A 17,789-nucleotide genomic window follows, 5' to 3' on the forward strand; every position below is an offset into this window, starting at 1 on the left:
AGTATACCAACAGTACAAACTGTTAGTTACCAAATGTAAAAATAGAGCTGCAAAAACACTTTTAGCTTACAGTATTCTGTGGTTACATAGGATAACTCCATGAAGAGGTTCATGAGTAGAGCCTTCAGGCTATTAATTGCATGTCACCTCAACAATCTTGATAATGCTGTTTTAGCAAAAAAATTACTGAAACTTGAAATGCACAAAACTGTAGCATTAACTTGAGTCATTCATTCTTTTTCTGCCTTTTAAAATGTGCCTTATTTTTAAACCTTGCTTTATTAACTGAAAACTGCCTGTTGTTTACAGTTTTGAGTTTTACTTTGTTCACTAAGATGGCAACTGTTTCTTTACTTTGACAATGATATTCCATCTCCCAGCACGCAAGACTAGTACTAACATAGCTTTCATTTTGAAGTTGAGGATTTAGTGCTATGTGAACTTCTGTGTTGAGTTTTGTTGAAGTAACTTCAGGTTCACCTTAACAGGATGATGGTAATTAGGTTTAACTTGGGGTAGAAGTTGACAGTTTTGGAGAACCTCATGTTTTGACCAATATCTGCAAAAGTTTTAATTAGGTTGTCGAATTACATTTTCTGAAGAGCTATGAGATGAATTCGAAGTTAGTGAGCTAAAAATGTAGTACCAGGAAGTTCACAGATCAGGTTAGCGGACTTGCATAGCTGCTACCTTGACAAAAAGATTTCTTTCTTCTGAAAGATGCAAATGAAAAATGCGTATTTCTTTCCTCCTCCTGTGTTATGCTCAGGTCGTTTATTGAGAGCTAATCAGATCACATTCAATTGGGACAGACTGGCCAGTTGGATCAATCTCACAGAGCAGTGGCCATACAGAACATCCTGGCTCATATTACATCTTGAGGAGACTGAAGGTGTTCCAGATCAGCTGACTTTAAAAACCATTTATGAGAGGTAGGCATGATTCTAGTAATGGCATATACTTTCAATGATTAAAATTGTAATCGTTATTAATGATTATTAGAACAACGTGACTTTCAAACAGCTACCAAGTTGTAATCTAAAATTCCTGCAGTGTTACTCTCTTCTGCTAACTTTGGGCAACTTACTGACATTTAAAGGGCTTTCACTGTTAATTAGTGCACCATTTTAAAATGTATGGTTTTTATTAAAAACAAAGAGAAGTATACTGGAATTCTTGTACAGATAGCTAGCTGTGCATCTGTCTCTTTCCTCTTGATACAATTTTCGACTCCACCTTGGCCAAATTATAAGATGTGTGTTTTTATTTTTTTTTTTTTTTCTCCTAATTAGTTTGCAGAGCTCAGTTCAGATTTCTCTGACATTGCTGGTTAAGCTCTCTGCAGGTTCAGTGCTCACTTAAGTGTGTTTGAGGCTATGGCAGAGCCTTGTGCCGTAGTTAAAGAATAGGAGGGTGAAGCTGCACTTCCTCTGCTAGTTGCTGATACAAGTTGTTGCCCAACTGAGTTGTCCTGGGTCTTGCAGCTGAGAGCAAGTGTTCCTTGTGTTTCCGGTGAACATACCTCTCTTTTTAGAATCTGACTGCTTGTAAGAAGGAAAACAGATTGTGACAAGTGATCTGATGACACTAGGAGGAATAAAAGAGAAGAATGAGGCTGAGAGTTGGGGCTATAAGAAAACAGCAGAATCTGAGAACGGAAGTGAATGAAAGGAAATGAGGATTTGAACTTATACGTATAAGAAATTACTAGGATCAGATGAAAAGAATAGCTGAGATAACGAGGGAAGACTGAGACTGACCGACAAAGTTACTAGAAAAGCCAGAAAGTTTTCGGGGGCCAGGGAAAGAATGGAGAAGATAATTAGCTCAGACAGGAAACTTTGGCAAGGATTCTTAGATTCAAAGAATGGGAGAAGATGAATTGGATGAGGGACTGGGATAGGCTGGAAATGGCTGAAGTGTTGAGAATGGAATTAAAATTGATTGGGAAAGAAGACTGGAGTGGGTTGCATTGGTAAAAGAAAGCAAGTAAGTGGGGGTAAGATCTGGACACGGTCAGTGAACCTGGAGGGTGAAGGGATAAGGATGGACTGGGCGTGATAAGGCAGAGGACTGAAGATAGAGAAAGGAGGCAAGGAATAGACTGGCGTGTCTTCAAGTTGGAGGGGCTTGGTGCTGATGGCTCAGACTTCAGAGGTGAATAAGTGTGTGATTAAAAACCACTTTCTTCTAGAGAGTAAATCCACAATTAGTGTATTTTGCCTTTCCTGTGGGAGTATAAGCTGATAGGATGTACGCTCCACTCCTTTGTGGATTAACATTGGTAATGTCAAAAATGTTTTTATTTGATCAGGTAAGCATAACAATTCAGAATCGTCAGGGATTCTCTCTTGCCCCCATGCTTCCCAGTACCTTTGGTGTCGATATTTCTAACTTTATCTTCATTCAGTTTTGTAGTATGGCGTGTTTTATCATTTTTTATTTTCAACATTTACATTATTCAACAATTCTTTATTGCTTAAATGGAGACTGTAGAATTGTCATCTTCTGGTTAGAAAAGACAATTACACTCAGAAAATGTTTTAAATCTAAAGTATTATTTCAGAAACCTGAAAAATCTTTTTTATAAGGCACCTTTGAACAGTCACATCTGTTACTAGAAAAATCAAGTTTGCTCACAGTGTTTTTAGGTAAGAAAGTCCTGCCTGTAGCTGAGGGAACAATTTAAACAGTCAGTATGAAAGACATTCGCAGGAGTGCGGGTAAGTCCTGATATCAGACTTTTTGCTGTTAACACTATAGATGATGGAAAAACCTCAGTTGCTTGCCCTTTAAAGACATGAAGCGGATTTAAATCAAGCTGTTTTAGGGCTAAACTGATGGATGATTCTGTGCTGAGGCGGAAACACAGTCCATGTCCCTATTACCAGTTCCACAGTAATTTATAAATTGTGGAATAACAATACACTATTTCATTGAATAAAAGCTGAAGGGTCTTGGCTGTGTATCTAAGCAAAACCTGTATTTAATTTTTTTATGGATAGGAATGCTTTTCTTCATCCCATGTCACCACTGATTGCTTAATGGCACAACGTAATCAGGATTGTAAAATTATTATCTTGGAACTTCTGCTGAATTTTTCATAACGGTTCCTCAGATTTGCACTTGACTTAGTCATTCTGTCTGTTGTACAATCCCATGAATGTTTGTAGTGGTACAGAGCAAGTATACAAGTAATAGTAAGTAATCTAAACTAAATACATAATCATACCCTTTTCACTAATATCAACTACAAAATACTTCATTTTATGTCTTCATCCTGCTGACAAGTTGTAGATAGTTGTCTCGCTTTCTTAGTCAGTACCTTAACCCTTTTGTGCATGCTGAGTACTCCAGTTGTAGTTACTTATCTCTTGTGCTTGGCTTAGGGTGTTTGGAAGATGTCAGCTTCCTGCTGGGTATAATGCTCTTTTTTACCTAGTGAGGCTGTACACGTCTTTACTTGCTGCAAACATATACGTGGAATTAATTTGTGGGACTCATTACTGCGATTATTAGCAACAAAAGTAATAAACGTCTTTGGAATGATCAAAGCCTAAAGCCATCTTCAAGGCATACCACTTTGTACATGCTTTCTGATAAATAAACCAAAGGAGGAGTTAAAGACCTGACTCGTTCTCTTAAAAGGGTGCTACTATTTATTTCGGTATCCTCTAAGATTAAATCTGTATTAAGCCAACTGGAAGAAAGGGAAAGTACAGTTGCAGCTAAATGGGATGACTTGCTCAGATTCTGGATTATTTGCCATTAGCAGAGACGCTCAAGCTGCTGCTATGGAGTGTGTCAGGATTTATTAGTTCAGGTGCGGAGTCTCATGACTCTTACTGTGTTGTTTTCAGAACCAAGTTGCGTTTGGAAGTGATACAGGCATTTGAGTGGAGTGCCAATTCGTGGTAGACATATAAACAAATTCCTAGTGCATAAAACTAGAATCTGTAACTGTATGTTGGAAAAGGGAAGATGGTGATAATTTTAAGTAGTGCCGTTTATATTCTACCTGCAACACCAAATGAGCAATGGGAAGGAAACAGAGGACCAACATGCAGCGTTCTCTGTCTTGTGCAGAAAATACCACTAGTGCTCTTTAATGTGAAAATGATTAAGTTACAAGAAGGAGTGTCTTAGACTGTTTAACCATGAAAAATAGATTTATCATAAAATAATTAACATTGCTGCATGCCCAGGAAGAGAGTTGATGTCTTTCCTGCCTCTCTTCAGCCTCTGTAAGGAACAAGATTCACAACTCCTCTGATTTAGTAGCAGAACTGAGATCTCATCTCTCTAGTACTTTGGGTCACCATGTTCTCTGTGTGCTGAATAAGACAAGCTCTGTGAATTCTTCTCTGGGATTATCTGTTGTTCTAAAAATTCTGTGTTAGCCAAAGCAATCCTTTCTGCATCATCATTATCTGTGCACAACTATTTGAAGTCCTCTGACTTTGAAAAATAGCGGCTTGCTTATCACTTTACTTTAGTTCCACTTTTAGAACTTCACTTCCTCTTTTCTAAGGTGTTGTAGCTTATAAAGCAGCTTCCCCATTTTCGGTCTCATGGATAGATACCAGATTTTGATAGTTGTATAGATTCTGCTCCAGTACTGTATTCACATTGCTACTTGCCTGTGTGCACGTAGGGTATGGCAAGTGGTAATAAAACCTGTGTTGTTTTTCTGCTGTACTTTTGGAGGCAGATGATAACCAGCTCTTTCTTACAAAAAAATACAGTTCATGTTGCAAAAGGGTGATTCAGTGTAATAATTGAACTTGGTAGTTAGGTGTGTTCTAGCATAGTGCCAGCAGGTGGCACCAGGACAATAGCTGTTTTACAAGCGTAGCTCAAACAGAGCTAAAAGAACAGTTTACTCTGTTGTTTATGGCTTACGATACCCTTTCTTCAGGATGTCAGTGATCTTTTTCCCTAGACACTTTGTTTTTCAGTATAATTCTAAAGAGTAGGCATTACTTGCAGAGCATGCAAAAAGTATGGGAAGATTAAAAGAATCAAGTACTCAAGCATTAGGAAATGGGAGAATAAAATTCATCTGCAGTTAATTTCTCTCTGCACATGTATTATGGTATGTGATTTAGATGGTGTTATGCTATTTTCCCCCCCCTACAGGATTCCTGGTTTTTGGTGTCCAGAACTAAGGTTTGCAGGTTTGCAGACTGTATAGTGCAAGTTATGTGGTAAAAGGAAGGACTATTTTCTGTCACATCTCAGTGCTATCTGTTGCAACTGAAGAACATGTAATAAAGAAGAGTTTTTCAGGAGAAGTAAACTATGCCAACGGAAAGCTGCTCCAGAACTGTTTGTCATAGAGTTTCTGTGTGATGCACTATTTGCTTATGTGCTTATGCCTCTTTTGGGAGATGGTATACAGCTTATGATTCTGACAGTAGTCTGGTTATGATGCCATAGTCTGACGGTAAGCTCTGAGCTTTCAGAGCTGTGTTTGAAGCTAGTGGGAACTCTGCTGTCAGTACCTGGAAGCGCTGTGAAAAAAACCCAGACATCTAAATATCACAAATTATTTACTAAATCAATATACCTTTATCTGTGCTTCAGTTTATTTTTAAAAAAGACACCAAAAAATGACTCTGATATATTCTTATCTTGAGGGATTTTTGGGAAAAGTAAGTTTCGTAGTGCTTTTCTGTAGATGCGATATAAATGAATATGACAGATAGTAAATTGATGAGTCTGAAAACAGTTCCGTCAAGACATTTTACTCTATCATACTATATAGAATTGGGAAAACCTGTTGAATGTCGTATGGTCAACCCCTAGGATGCTTTAAAAAAAAAAAAAAAGACTTATCTGTAACATAGGCACCTTTGTGCACAAACTTTATGGATGGTGCTGCTCGGACTTAATTGGTAGAGGCATTATGCTGTAATTCTTATTTGATCATTCCTAGAGGGGAACAAGCCCATGCTTTGTAATGCTTCTAAACTTTGGAAGTAATGTTGAGTCTGGATTGTTGGCTTTCATTCTAGTCTGGAGGGAAAACTTCTCTTAACCCATTTAATTATTTAAGCCTGACTTGCTATATCCTCTCATTTCTAACCTCTCACTTCCAGTCTCTCTCTTTGCCAGTCTGGATCTTCCCTTGGTTTATCTTTCCGGTTAGTATACTTATTAGAACCAGTATTTATTCCTTTAGTTTGTCTTTCCAAGTCATCTTCCACCGTAAGGATTTTCATGAAGTATGTTTCCTTACCAAGTAAGGCTACTAATTCTTATTTCTTTTATGTTATATCTTCCTTCCGCTTTGATATTATTATCTGGCCCTATTGCCATTGCTCACCTCTTTGTCCTGATCTGGTTTCATTATTTTTACCACTTTATTAATTGTGGCATACAGTTAATAACCCTCTACATTTAAGTTGGGCTGAGTTCTCCATGTTGCTGTAAAGAATCTCCCTACTGTCAGTTCTTTTTTGCAATGCCAAAATGGCTTGCAGACGTTGCAAAGAGCAAATCTTTAAAGTCTGTAGAGGATTAAAATACCTGATCTTTTTGTAAATTCAATCATCAGAGAATTAAGTTGCCAGATTCAAACAAGTTTCTGTTGAACGTTTGCAACTGATACTTCTTAGACTTGTAAATTAGCAAACTATGGGTATGTGTTCGCTCATGAAGACTAAGTGAAACATCTGTGGCACTAGAATGAATGTCAGTGCCAAATTTGAATAAATGATATAGTGAGAAAAGTCACGGTGGCTTTTTGTAGAGGGAAGATACATTTTCAGAATCTGAATTCTCAAACAGAATCAATGAGCGTGAGGAGAAGATGATATAGTGTTTTTGAAATTTCAGAATTTTAAGCAAGATCCTGATCTAAGAGCAATGAAAATAAATTTTAAGATAATTCAGGTAAGACTGTCTGACGAAAACAAAATAAGGAAACAAACGGTAGGAGTATCGCATGAGAAAGTCACAGCTAAGGCTTCCAAAGACAGTACTTGTGCTTTTGGACATACCTATAAATGGTTTAGCAGAGGAAGAGGATGCAATGTGGAGATCTAATCAGGAGAACTGTTTCACAGAGGGTTGCAGAAGTAATGAACAAATTGCAGATGGAAGTAATTGTGGATATGTGCATCGTAATATACTGGGGAAAATGATCTTACTGGTAATTCTGCTAACATAATCATGGATTGTAAATTTGCATCTAGGAAAGAACTCAAAAGTCACAGCTTCAATTCAAAATCATTGCATGTCAGATGGTTCTCTGATACAATAAGTGCAGGGCTTGGCAACAGTCAGAAAAGGAAATGGTACCTTTATGAATTATTAGCAAACAAATAGAAAAAAGGAAGATATTTTATTATATTACGCAAATCTGTAATGTGCCTAAATCCTAAACACTGTGTGAGATTCTAGTCATTCAAAAAGGCTGTACAAACTAGAAAAGATACTAAAGAGGGCTCTAGTCTTGCTTCACATTTTGCTGTGATTGTCATCACTGTCCTATTTACCATTCTTCTAGGAATCTCAGTCTTGCTTTACCTTGCAAATAATAGTTTCTCTCTCTATCTGTTTTTTTTTTTTTTTTTTAATTCTGACAGACTTCTAGGTCATTATTTCCTTTCCCTAAAGACACTGATTGTTCATTTCAGTTTGGGGATTTGAGTTTTGGCCATCATGTTTGCAGTTTTCTGACGTTCTCTGCTTTTTAAGGAATACACGAAGCAACGATTTAATGTTGATACCCTGTCCATTGCAAATCACGCTGTTCAAACTGACTGTATGGGCAAGAATGTCTCCTCACACCCTTTGCTCTTTAAAAATTTGCTTACTTAAATGAGAATCTACTGAATGCGTTTCATCTGTTTACATCCTCCTTTTTTTATCATGGCAGAGACCAAAGTCTATAGTACTTTGTCTGTTGGAAGATGTTCCTAGAAGTCTCTAAAGCAATTGTCTTTTCCTTATGAAATCTGAAGAGGTTAGTGAAACAGTTTCTGCATGTGTGTGCTCACCAGTTCTTTTCTCGATATGACAGCTTTCCAAGTCTGTCACTTGTTCTTTTCAGCTGTTGGTATGCACACTGGACTGTCTTCACTGATTAAACTGTTCCATGTGTTAAGCTTTGTAAAGTTGGAAGTGAAACTTAAGACATGTATATGCCCCTTGAGTTCAAAAGTGCAATACAGAAAATGACTACCTAAACTTGTAAACGCTTGAAAAAGCTATGGGTATCTAAACTGTTCCCCTAAAGTTTGTGTGACATTTCCACTTCTCCTAGTGTGAATGGCTGGGGTTGCTAACGACTTGACTAATCTGAGTTTCATGGTACTTTTCCTTGCACCTGAGTCTGTTGAGGATCCTTAAGAGTCTGTGCCTGAAACCCTAAAAGCCTGGATGCATAGATTGCTTTTTACCATGTTTGTAACAGGAGCAAAAAGTTAGAATTAGCACAGCAGAACACAGCAGTTGAGGCTGCTTTAATTCAGAAATATATGTGGAAGGGAAAGGGTGGCAGTACCTATTTCACATAATACTCTGATGTGTAAAGTAGTGATAGTGAGTGCTTTTTGCTGGGGGCAGGTCATATGACTGGTTGCGGAAACATTCTGATTTTGGCAAACATGATCAATTGCCCGGTCAGACATGGGCAGTGTACTACAGCTAAGTGCCAGTTGGTCTTTTCAAAAGAAAATGGTAGGGAGCACTCTCACTCTGTAGGCTACCAGAGCAACCTCACCTACCTACTGGGGAGGGCCCTTTGAAAAAACAGTCGGTATAAAGTTGGTGATAGACCACGAGAATTGCCTGATGGCCATATCTGAATGCTGCTGAGGCAGAACATTCACTCAGGAAGTTGATACATCCGTGATAAATGTTTTCCTCTTTCTCATGGGGTTTAGATCTGAATTTCTCAGCTTTCTGAATATAATTCTAGCCGTATGTGTCCATGTACAGAGAGAAATTGAGTGGTGTGTCGTAAGAGGTAGTCATAAGAGATACTGTGACTCATGGTCTCAGAGCTCAGCGATACTTTCTGGGAGAGGAGGGTACTTGATTCTGTTTTCTGTCCCCAGACCTGAATCTATGTTTTGTTTAATATCATAAGGAATTTAGGTATTCACACAACCTTCTATTCAGCATTTCCTACTGGCTAGTTTTGCTGTTACTCTGCTCATCTTGTCCGATGTCATGAGAGACGGTTCTAGCTGTTGCGCTTTGCTCGAGGAACTTGGGTACTAAGACAAGGCTTCTCGGTCTTTTTTAAGGATTACTTTGGCAAGTGGCTGCAGCTCCCTGAATTCCTGTGACATGTCTATTCCTACGCTCATGCAAAATATTAGAACGTGAAGAGCTTGACTTAGCATACAAAAAGCTCTCATGAGCCATCTGTTCAGATTAGGAACTCCTTCCCTTACTTTACTTGAAAACATGTTTTTTAGAAAGCTAAAGAAAACTATGCAAATCAATAGCCTTAAATCTTTGATTTTGAAAGATGAAGCATATCTCTCAGCATTAGAAAATGATTGCACTTTCCTTGAAGTTGAAAATAACCATCGTTCTTATATTTAACAATGTATGATTCATCCATCACTTGGGCTGAATTTAACCCCTGTGCTAAAGTATTTATGTCGACATGCATGCCTGCATACCTATGGTGGATGTCAGGTTGGCTGGCAAACCAATTTGCCAAAGCAAAACTTGCCATATTTAGAAGAGTAGTGTGATAGTTTTCTTTCATTCAGGGTTCTCTTTGCGTGGAGAACTGAAGGATCTAAGCCAGCCATAGTTCACTTGGTATTTTTCTTTTTAATGCTTTTGCGATTGTTATGCTATTCTTAGAAATAATTTGTGGGAGACATCTGCTCTAACGATTTACACATCGTGGAACAGTGTTGATATTTCTTGATTTCTTTGGTTTTAGATGTTATCTTTCCAGTTGCAGGATTGAGATATGATTTTGCTTGCATTTTTTCCATTTTTTTTCTTTAACCAAAGTTGTACATGGACATAACTATAGAAACAGTTATCGCTAGTAATGGTAACCAAAGAAATTAGTAATATCTGGTTACTAGACAGTGTTAAGACCTCAGCCTCTGTTTCTCTTTTTTCTTTCTTTTTTTTTTTTTTTTCCTTCAGGTTAAACTGGCAAATTCTGTTTTAATTATAAAAGTACCAGCAGTTCACTAATGTTGAGTTAGAGTTCTATAAATGTGGTTTCATTGGTGCTACGTTTTATTGATAAGTTAAAATCTTTTATGTGACAAGCCTATGTGAATCAAAGTCGGAGATCCCTTATGCAGGTTAAAAGATTTTTCTATATGACATACAATGGAATAGTTCTACTTTGATATTTTTGACTTCAATTTAAGAAAAAGTATTTACAGCATACTAAAAATAGCTCGAAAATATAAATGATATGAACTTATTGCAGAAATTTGATTTCATAAAACAGTCAGAAAATAGTATTGTGTAGCACTAGTAGTAAAATTTATTTTTCCCCATATAAAGCCTCATTTATTTTTATAGCAATTTGATGACACATCTGCTTGCTTTATTCAGCTGAAAAGAAAATGTTGGTTCTTGGTGTTTTATAAAATTGCTTTGTTAAATTATTTTTGAAATTGTTCAACTTTTAACAAATGACATTTGATACTAACATTGGAAAGCAATTTCAGCTAATTAAGTAGATCCTTCCATAAACCGTTGGAACATTAAGATGACAAACTGTTCATTCAGGATTATTTTAATTGGTACAATTATTGTAATTTTGTTGCAATTATGTGTTGAGCTGAAAGCTTTTGTCTAAATCATTTGAAGGTTTTTTGTTAATGTACATAAGTAAGAGGAAAAAGAATAAAATAAAACCTGAAGATAAGCATTATCTATCTACTTTTTCATTACAGTGTTTTAGACAAGTATCTATTAAATTACTGTTTCTAAAAATTATTTTACATGTTTTCAGCAAATCTCTAGCAATGTTAAAACTGAGCAAGATCGTTTGAAATGTAACTTTTCTGAAAGGTTGTCATGTTAATTCCAATCTTGACACTGTTTAAATACCTCTTAATAAAAATGGTAAAATTGACTTTTGAGGGATTTGTAGGTTGTATAAAATCTATTGATGTATTAATTTAGAAAGTGTAGCTTTTTAGTGATTATAGAAATTAAAGATGAAAAAGCTAAGGAAGGTGTCTCATTCATCCCTCTGATAATATTCTCTGCAATAATCCTTTACCAGGCTAGTTTTAAATAAATTGCTTTCTTTAAATAGGCAATTTAGTATTCTTGTAGACCGCACAGTAAGGCATTACTTCTAAATATTTAACCGGCTGTGTTTTTCTGTTTCCTTTTGTTGTGTCCTATTTAAAAAGCAGGGCATGTAAAGTACTATTTTCTTTATTACTGTGCTAATGGTGGGGTCTCAATGTTAATAGACAACATATCAATTAAGTAGAAGGTTATTCCTTCCCACCTGTTTACTTGTCGTAATAGACCTGTGTGAGGCAAAGCTTAAAGGAGAAGTAAAGAAAGTACCAGAGGGCATGACAAATAAGCAGGAAGTTTAGATGGAAAGATGCTAGAGAGAGAAAAAGGATTGGAGCAAGCAGCTAATCAGAGCAAGGCGGAGGAAATTTTCTGAGTACTTTCAACTTATTATGTGGTTCTCTTATTTCATCTTGAGGTAGTAATTCATATTTCTAAATCACTTTCCAGATAAGTCTTTAAATGCTTAAAGTATAGTTAATATGTATTAATGACCTCTCTCCAAAGTGCTTATGTATATAGTTTAATCCCTTCCAAGCTGAACTGATTGAAACTAGTTTAGGGCAGAACACAGCAGCCTTAATTTTAGCAACCCCATAAACAAAATTTCCCGAACAAAACTTTTATTTTTAACCTGTTTAAGTTGATTCATGTGACTTCTGTACTTTTTGGGGAATCAATAAAGTTGTCAAATAAAAATGGGGATAGTGCATTGCCTTCTGTGTCTGCTGGACATTTTTATCAATATCAGAATATTTGTGCGGAAACTGAAAGCACGGGAAGACATCATGAGGTGAGATGATAAGCTGGAAGTGCGTCTCTTAGCTGTGCTGTGTTAATGACCCGTGTCTTATCTCTTAACACACAATAAATGTGATGTGACCTAATTATCAAGAAAAAAAGAGGAGACAAGATAGTTGCTTCACGGTCTGAAAAGACTTGCCTCCTCTTCTGATGTAAAAGCTTACCAAGTGAGCAGTGACGTGGGGTATCAGATGCTGTGAAAGTTGATGCTCTGGTATTCTTTTCAATGACTTGTTCGGATGCCCATACAATAAATTTGTCTCAGTAGGTCAGCTCTGTCGTAGGAGGCTGCTTTAGAAGGGCAAGATGAAGGAACAGATTAGATAGTCCAGATGATGAACTGTTGAAGGAAATAAAATTTCTTTGGTCCTGGTTGAGTTTCCTTTGGTTATTAACCTGTAAAAGTTAATGTCGTATAGCAAATTTATCTTTTTGCCCTCCATTTCTGGATAGAATTTATAACAGATTGACAGATTGGTGTACAGCTTATTCTGGGAAATGGAACTTGTGCTTTTGTGAACAAGGTATTCACCAGAGACTTACGGAGGATGGCTGCCCCTTTGCCTGGTCCTGAGGTTTGGTAGTATGCCCTGATGTTACAGCCCTGGGGTAGAATCACGCTTCTGGTGGAGACGAGGATGGACCATGGTAATATGTAACGGTGTAAGACCTGCAAATATTTATTGTATTTCTTGTAGTCCTGCAGTTGAAGGTATTGACTAAAAGAATCCCTGCATCAAGTCATAAAGTAACTTTATAACTGACCTTCAACGATGCAAATATCAGAGAGAGATTAATCAAGTATTCTACTTGTATTTTACTTGTGTCGGTGATCTTGTTGGACTTGTCAGTTAGCGAGACATGATTACTTTTTTGCAGATCAACGTTCAGCTGTCTTAGTTTCTTCCATGCTACTCCAGTTTGCTGCTTTTCCTTCTGTATAAGGAATATTTTTCTAAATCTTTTACCTTAATTCAAATGCCACTGTAAAGCTCTGAATGAATCCAGGCATTTGTAACTGTGTTAATACTTTTTAAAATGATAATGAGTACTACTGCAGGGAACATCCTAGAAAGTCAAACTAAAATTCAGTCTTTATAACAGTGGCAGAGGATGCTACTATGTATGGGAGACTGATTTCGCAAACGTCAATCTTCTAAGGTTCAAAATACTTTTTCTTTCCCAAATGATCAAAAGTTGCAACACTGCTAGTGTTTCATCTACTGTTACTTGGATTGGATAGTTAGAGCCAGTTTTGCAAAGAGATTTCCTGATTTCCTACAGTAATAGAAGTTTTTAAGTAGCTATTGCATCTGTTCAGTGAAGTGTCTGTACTGTTTCATATGCATTGTGGGATTTATAACTTTTGTTGAGATAGCTATATCAAACCATAGCTTTGCTTTTTCTTGCCTTTATTAAGACAAAACATTGATTCATTTTGTTTTTTAGTGTTGAGTGTGTGATGGCTTTTTCTTTGTTTTATGCAAATGTGTATCTATGAGCAAGCATTCTTTTTCCGTATCCAAACGGCTTGCTGCAAACTTCAACTTGAAGAAACGTTTGCCGCAGTGTTTTTGATGCATTGGTAGTGCTCTAAATTTTCTGAAGTGTTTTTTGTCAGAGATTTTAATCGGGAAGAAATACACCCTTATGCATGCAGATACACTATTTGTAATTATTCTGTGCAGGTGTGAGAGGGATAGGATAAATACATTGCAGCAAAACATTGTTATTGATGTCATGTTACCAAGTATTGGAGATCAGAGGCCTAATTATCAGGTAATTAAGGATCAAAAATTCTTCTTGCATTGCAGAATAGTACAGATTTTCCATTTTCCTATTTCTAAGCATCAGATGTTCAAAAAAATTTTTGTATCGTTTTTGACGTAAAATTATTTCACTGTTTAAAGTTACATTTTTGTCTTAAATTATATTAGGAGAAAATTTAAATATGGTAGATAAAGCATGGCAACTTACGCCTCTTGTTGCGTTAATAGCTACTAAGTTACTTAATGTTATTAATTAAGCCTATTTTCTGTGGAATTCAGAAGTTAAATGACTCTTGTCCCCATAGTTACTTGCTGCTGTAAAACACATGAGAAAGTAAGAGCTCTGCGTATGCAAAGACTAACTTGCAGAATTTCTTTGTTTTCACCCTCGGGGAGAGATTTGGAAAGAGCAGGGAGAATGGCCCTTCAGAGCCTGAGAACTTGCAGAAAAGTCAACCCTATGCCTGTTGGGGTGCAGCAAGGGCAGGCTCCTCCACAAGGCAAAAGGCAAGCCGGGAGCAGAGGGCAACAGCAAGGCAGGCAGGGCATTGTCCCCGCAGACAGGGGGTGCAGTCCCACACTACCCAAACAAGAAGAGCAGAGCAGGTTCAGTTGCAGGGTCAGTAAACAGCCCAGTAATTTCCAGGCAAGTCTGTAACCATGAAACAGTTTCATGGTCATGCCAAGAAGTCAAGTCAGTGAAACAGCATTAGGACCAGGAAGGTACATGAGTGGGCGCAGGTGTCTGTACAGTGCAGCTTAGCCCAAGACCGAGGGCAACGGCCTGAGTTTAAATGCAGTTCGTGAGTCACGCAGGAGAGGCCCCCGATGAGACTTCTCACAGCTCTTGTCGCAACAGTCTGATCCCAGGTTACTCGGCTGCTTAGTATCAGGGCTGGCTTTGAGTGCAGGCAACCCAAACCCTGGGGCACAGGCAGCCAAAGCCCTGGCAGGGGAGAAGAGGTGCCAGAGCCTTTTGGCATACACGGGACCTTGACCTGACCCAAGCAAATAGGGAATGTGGGAGCAGTACAGCTCTTCGGGGTGGTGGATAAAGGTGGTCAACACTGCTGATGCAGCCTCTTTTCCATCTCCTAGCTGGGTGGTAAAGGACCATATCCTGTGATCGCGACCATCTCCTGCAGTAGAAGGTGATAATGAAGCTTGTAGCATGACAGCATAGTGTCTTTCTCCAAGCTGTTCAGGCAACGTTCACTGTTGAACGGTACTCCTGAAAGTAGTAGATCCCATGAGCTACCTGTTGTGTGATGGTGGTTATTTTGCGAGCCAGTCACAGAAGTGCAAGAGGAACATAAACTGGGAAAAAGAATTGGAGCAAGTTCCATCTTCTGAATGGAAGATGATGTACCCGTATGTATGTGTAACAAATTATCTTTATTAGAAGAAAAAGCCAGAAATAATTCATCAGTGTTGGAGTATAACTTAAGTCACGTGAAAAGGTGGTTTTAATTTTACTTGCTCATGGAGAGAATGTATGATGAATAATGGAATGAAATCTTCAAGGTTCTGTTCTGTCACGATAAGGTTCTGTTCTGGACCCATTCCTTTTAAATACAAGTACTTTCTTATGGAAACAGACACTTTGCAACACTGACAGTTTTTGATATTTGTGATTTAAAAAAATTTTCTACCTGAAAAAAATCTGACCCCAAAATGAAAATAGGGTATTCATAATGCTTATATTTTAGAAAACTCCTAAAGTGCTTTACATGCTCACCTTCTTATTTTTATATATGTGTGTGTGTACATATTGTATGTTTGAGAAGTACAGGCGCATATGATTTTTGTGGCTCCTTGCCAGAAAATTATCATTTACATACATATTTCATTCAGCACTGTAGTTTAAGGCATTGAGCTTAGGAGGTTAGAATATGAGCTTCAACGTGTAAACCAACAGTGGGCTATTGACTTCTGAACAGCAATATTGTTCATTGTATTCAGAACACTATTCACATTTAGACTTAAGCAGAGCTGGCATTAAAAGGCAGCTACTTTTCATGTGATTCATCAGCTGTGTGTTTTATTTAACTCTATGTCACATTTTCTTTTGGCATTTTATTTTGTAGATTTGAATGTTGAAGTAGACTGCTCTTTAACTCTTCAGTCTCTGACTTAGTTTTCATTTTGCCAGTTTAGTGTTTCATGTCTAGAATACTCAAAATAAATATGGATAACTAACATATCTGTTAGTGGTTTTTTAATTTTAGATGTTTGATTAAAGACATCCATATGCTTCCAATCAATTTCGCTATAGTTGTATGCAAGGCAAAATAGAAGAACCTAAGGTAGTAGTTAAATATTAGTGTAGAGTAGACAGTACTCAGATTTCATTGAGTATATGAATTTTATTAGATTTCTCTTTTTTATCTTTTTATGGTTCACTCCTCAAGGTGACGATTGCTGTTAGTTCCTATTCCCAGAAGTTGCTGTATTTTTTTTTTTTTAAACATTGTTGGAGTACAAACTGTTTCCGTTCTTTGAAATTGTAACCCAGTCCCTGAGTCTTAAGTTTCTCTTAGGAAAGAAACACCACCTTTTACTCTCTGGAGCCTGGAGCCTGTGAAGCCTTTCCTTTCCTTGTGTTGAACTTCACTTCAGTGAATAATCCCACTACTATCTAAAGGATTTAATGCAGCTCATAATGTTTTGTGGGATGAGAACCTTAGTTAGAATGACCACAGACCTACTTTTATGCCTTGGATTTGTTACTTCTCCAGCATAGAGTTATGTGCATAAAGTTATTCGTAGATGTTGCTTATGACGGTGTGGTATGGCAGTAGTCTCCATTTGTTAGGTACTGAGTCTATTCTGTTGCTTTAAGTCAGGTAAAATTTGTAGGAATATGTTAATTGTGCTTTTGGTACAGTGCAGAAACTTGAAAGATCAGAGCATAATTGAAATGAGTTTTTAGTGTAAAAGTGTTGCACTTACCTCAGACATTTAGTTTTGATCCTCAGTTCTTTTTATATCTCTTAATAATATATACTGAATACTGTGTAAATCTAATGAGGTTGCCTCTGGAATAATTCATGGTACATAAAATTCTAGTTTTTATGAGGATCTAAAAATGAAAACGGGTATCTGTGCTCTTAAGAAGCTAATGAATTGTGAAAATAAGATCATTCAGCTAATGATAGACTTACCTCATTAGCTGTATTAAAAATACAAATCGATTATAACCAGAATTGAAAAAGAAACCTGCTACGGTTTATTTTCATGGACACACAAGTGTGTGTCTTTTTAATGTAAGAGATTCTTGACTGCAGTTTGATGGGTTACTTGACCGCATCTAATGTCGTCTTCCCTTTCCATCCGTGTTCCTCCTTCCTCTGTCCTATTCCCTTCAGTGCACTTCAGTCCTTTCCCTCCTTTTCCCCCATGACAGCATTGGCAATTACCTTAGCTGCTTTAACTGTTCAGAAAACAGAGAAGACTTTTCCCTCTCTGTTTGCGATGTTAACTTCTGCCTGCTTTAGCAAGTAAAAACAACTAACAGAGCAGTCTACGAGTTGCTATCAGTGGCGAGCAAAAGAAATAGGCAGGAGCACGAGAGTGAGGTTTTTAAGCTACCCCTTCTCATGGAGTTGTGATCTTAATATACCGTGGGGAAAAGCCATTAATTAGTGAGGTGCATCATTCATATTGTGTGCATATGTATGTGTATATTTATATTCCTGACTTTTTCTATTTTTTACTCCAATGCTTGCTTGTTTGTTTTCGGTAGGAGCTTTCCATAAACTTCTAAAAAAAAGCTAACGTTTCATCTCTCTCCTTGTTCCTCCAAAAAATTCTACGCTACTCTAGTACTTACAAAAAGATAACGGTATTGCTTGATAGTAGTCATAATGCATCAACCATTCATCATACTGATCATGTCTGGGTTTTTTTCATTCTCTGTATTATGTATGTTGCTGCTTGTCTTAGAAGATGAACTGC

The 17,789-nt window shown here is 37.2% G+C and overlaps 1 protein-coding gene across 13 annotated transcripts in view; it reads left to right on the top strand.

Moving 5' to 3' along the window:
- Window positions 1-17,789, top strand: part of KIDINS220 (kinase D interacting substrate 220) — an 86,140-nt gene that overhangs the window by 43,131 nt on the left and 25,220 nt on the right. For all 13 annotated transcript variants that reach the window (XM_068937228.1, XM_068937232.1, XM_068937235.1 and 10 more), the window contains one exon: window positions 770-932. In XM_068937228.1, coding sequence (XP_068793329.1) covers window positions 770-932 — 163 coding nt within the window. The remainder of the gene's footprint in view (window positions 1-769; window positions 933-17,789) is intronic.

Source organism: Struthio camelus, chromosome 3, assembly GCF_040807025.1.
Source record: "Struthio camelus isolate bStrCam1 chromosome 3, bStrCam1.hap1, whole genome shotgun sequence".
In the NCBI taxonomy this organism is placed as follows: Eukaryota; Metazoa; Chordata; class Aves; order Struthioniformes; family Struthionidae; genus Struthio; species Struthio camelus.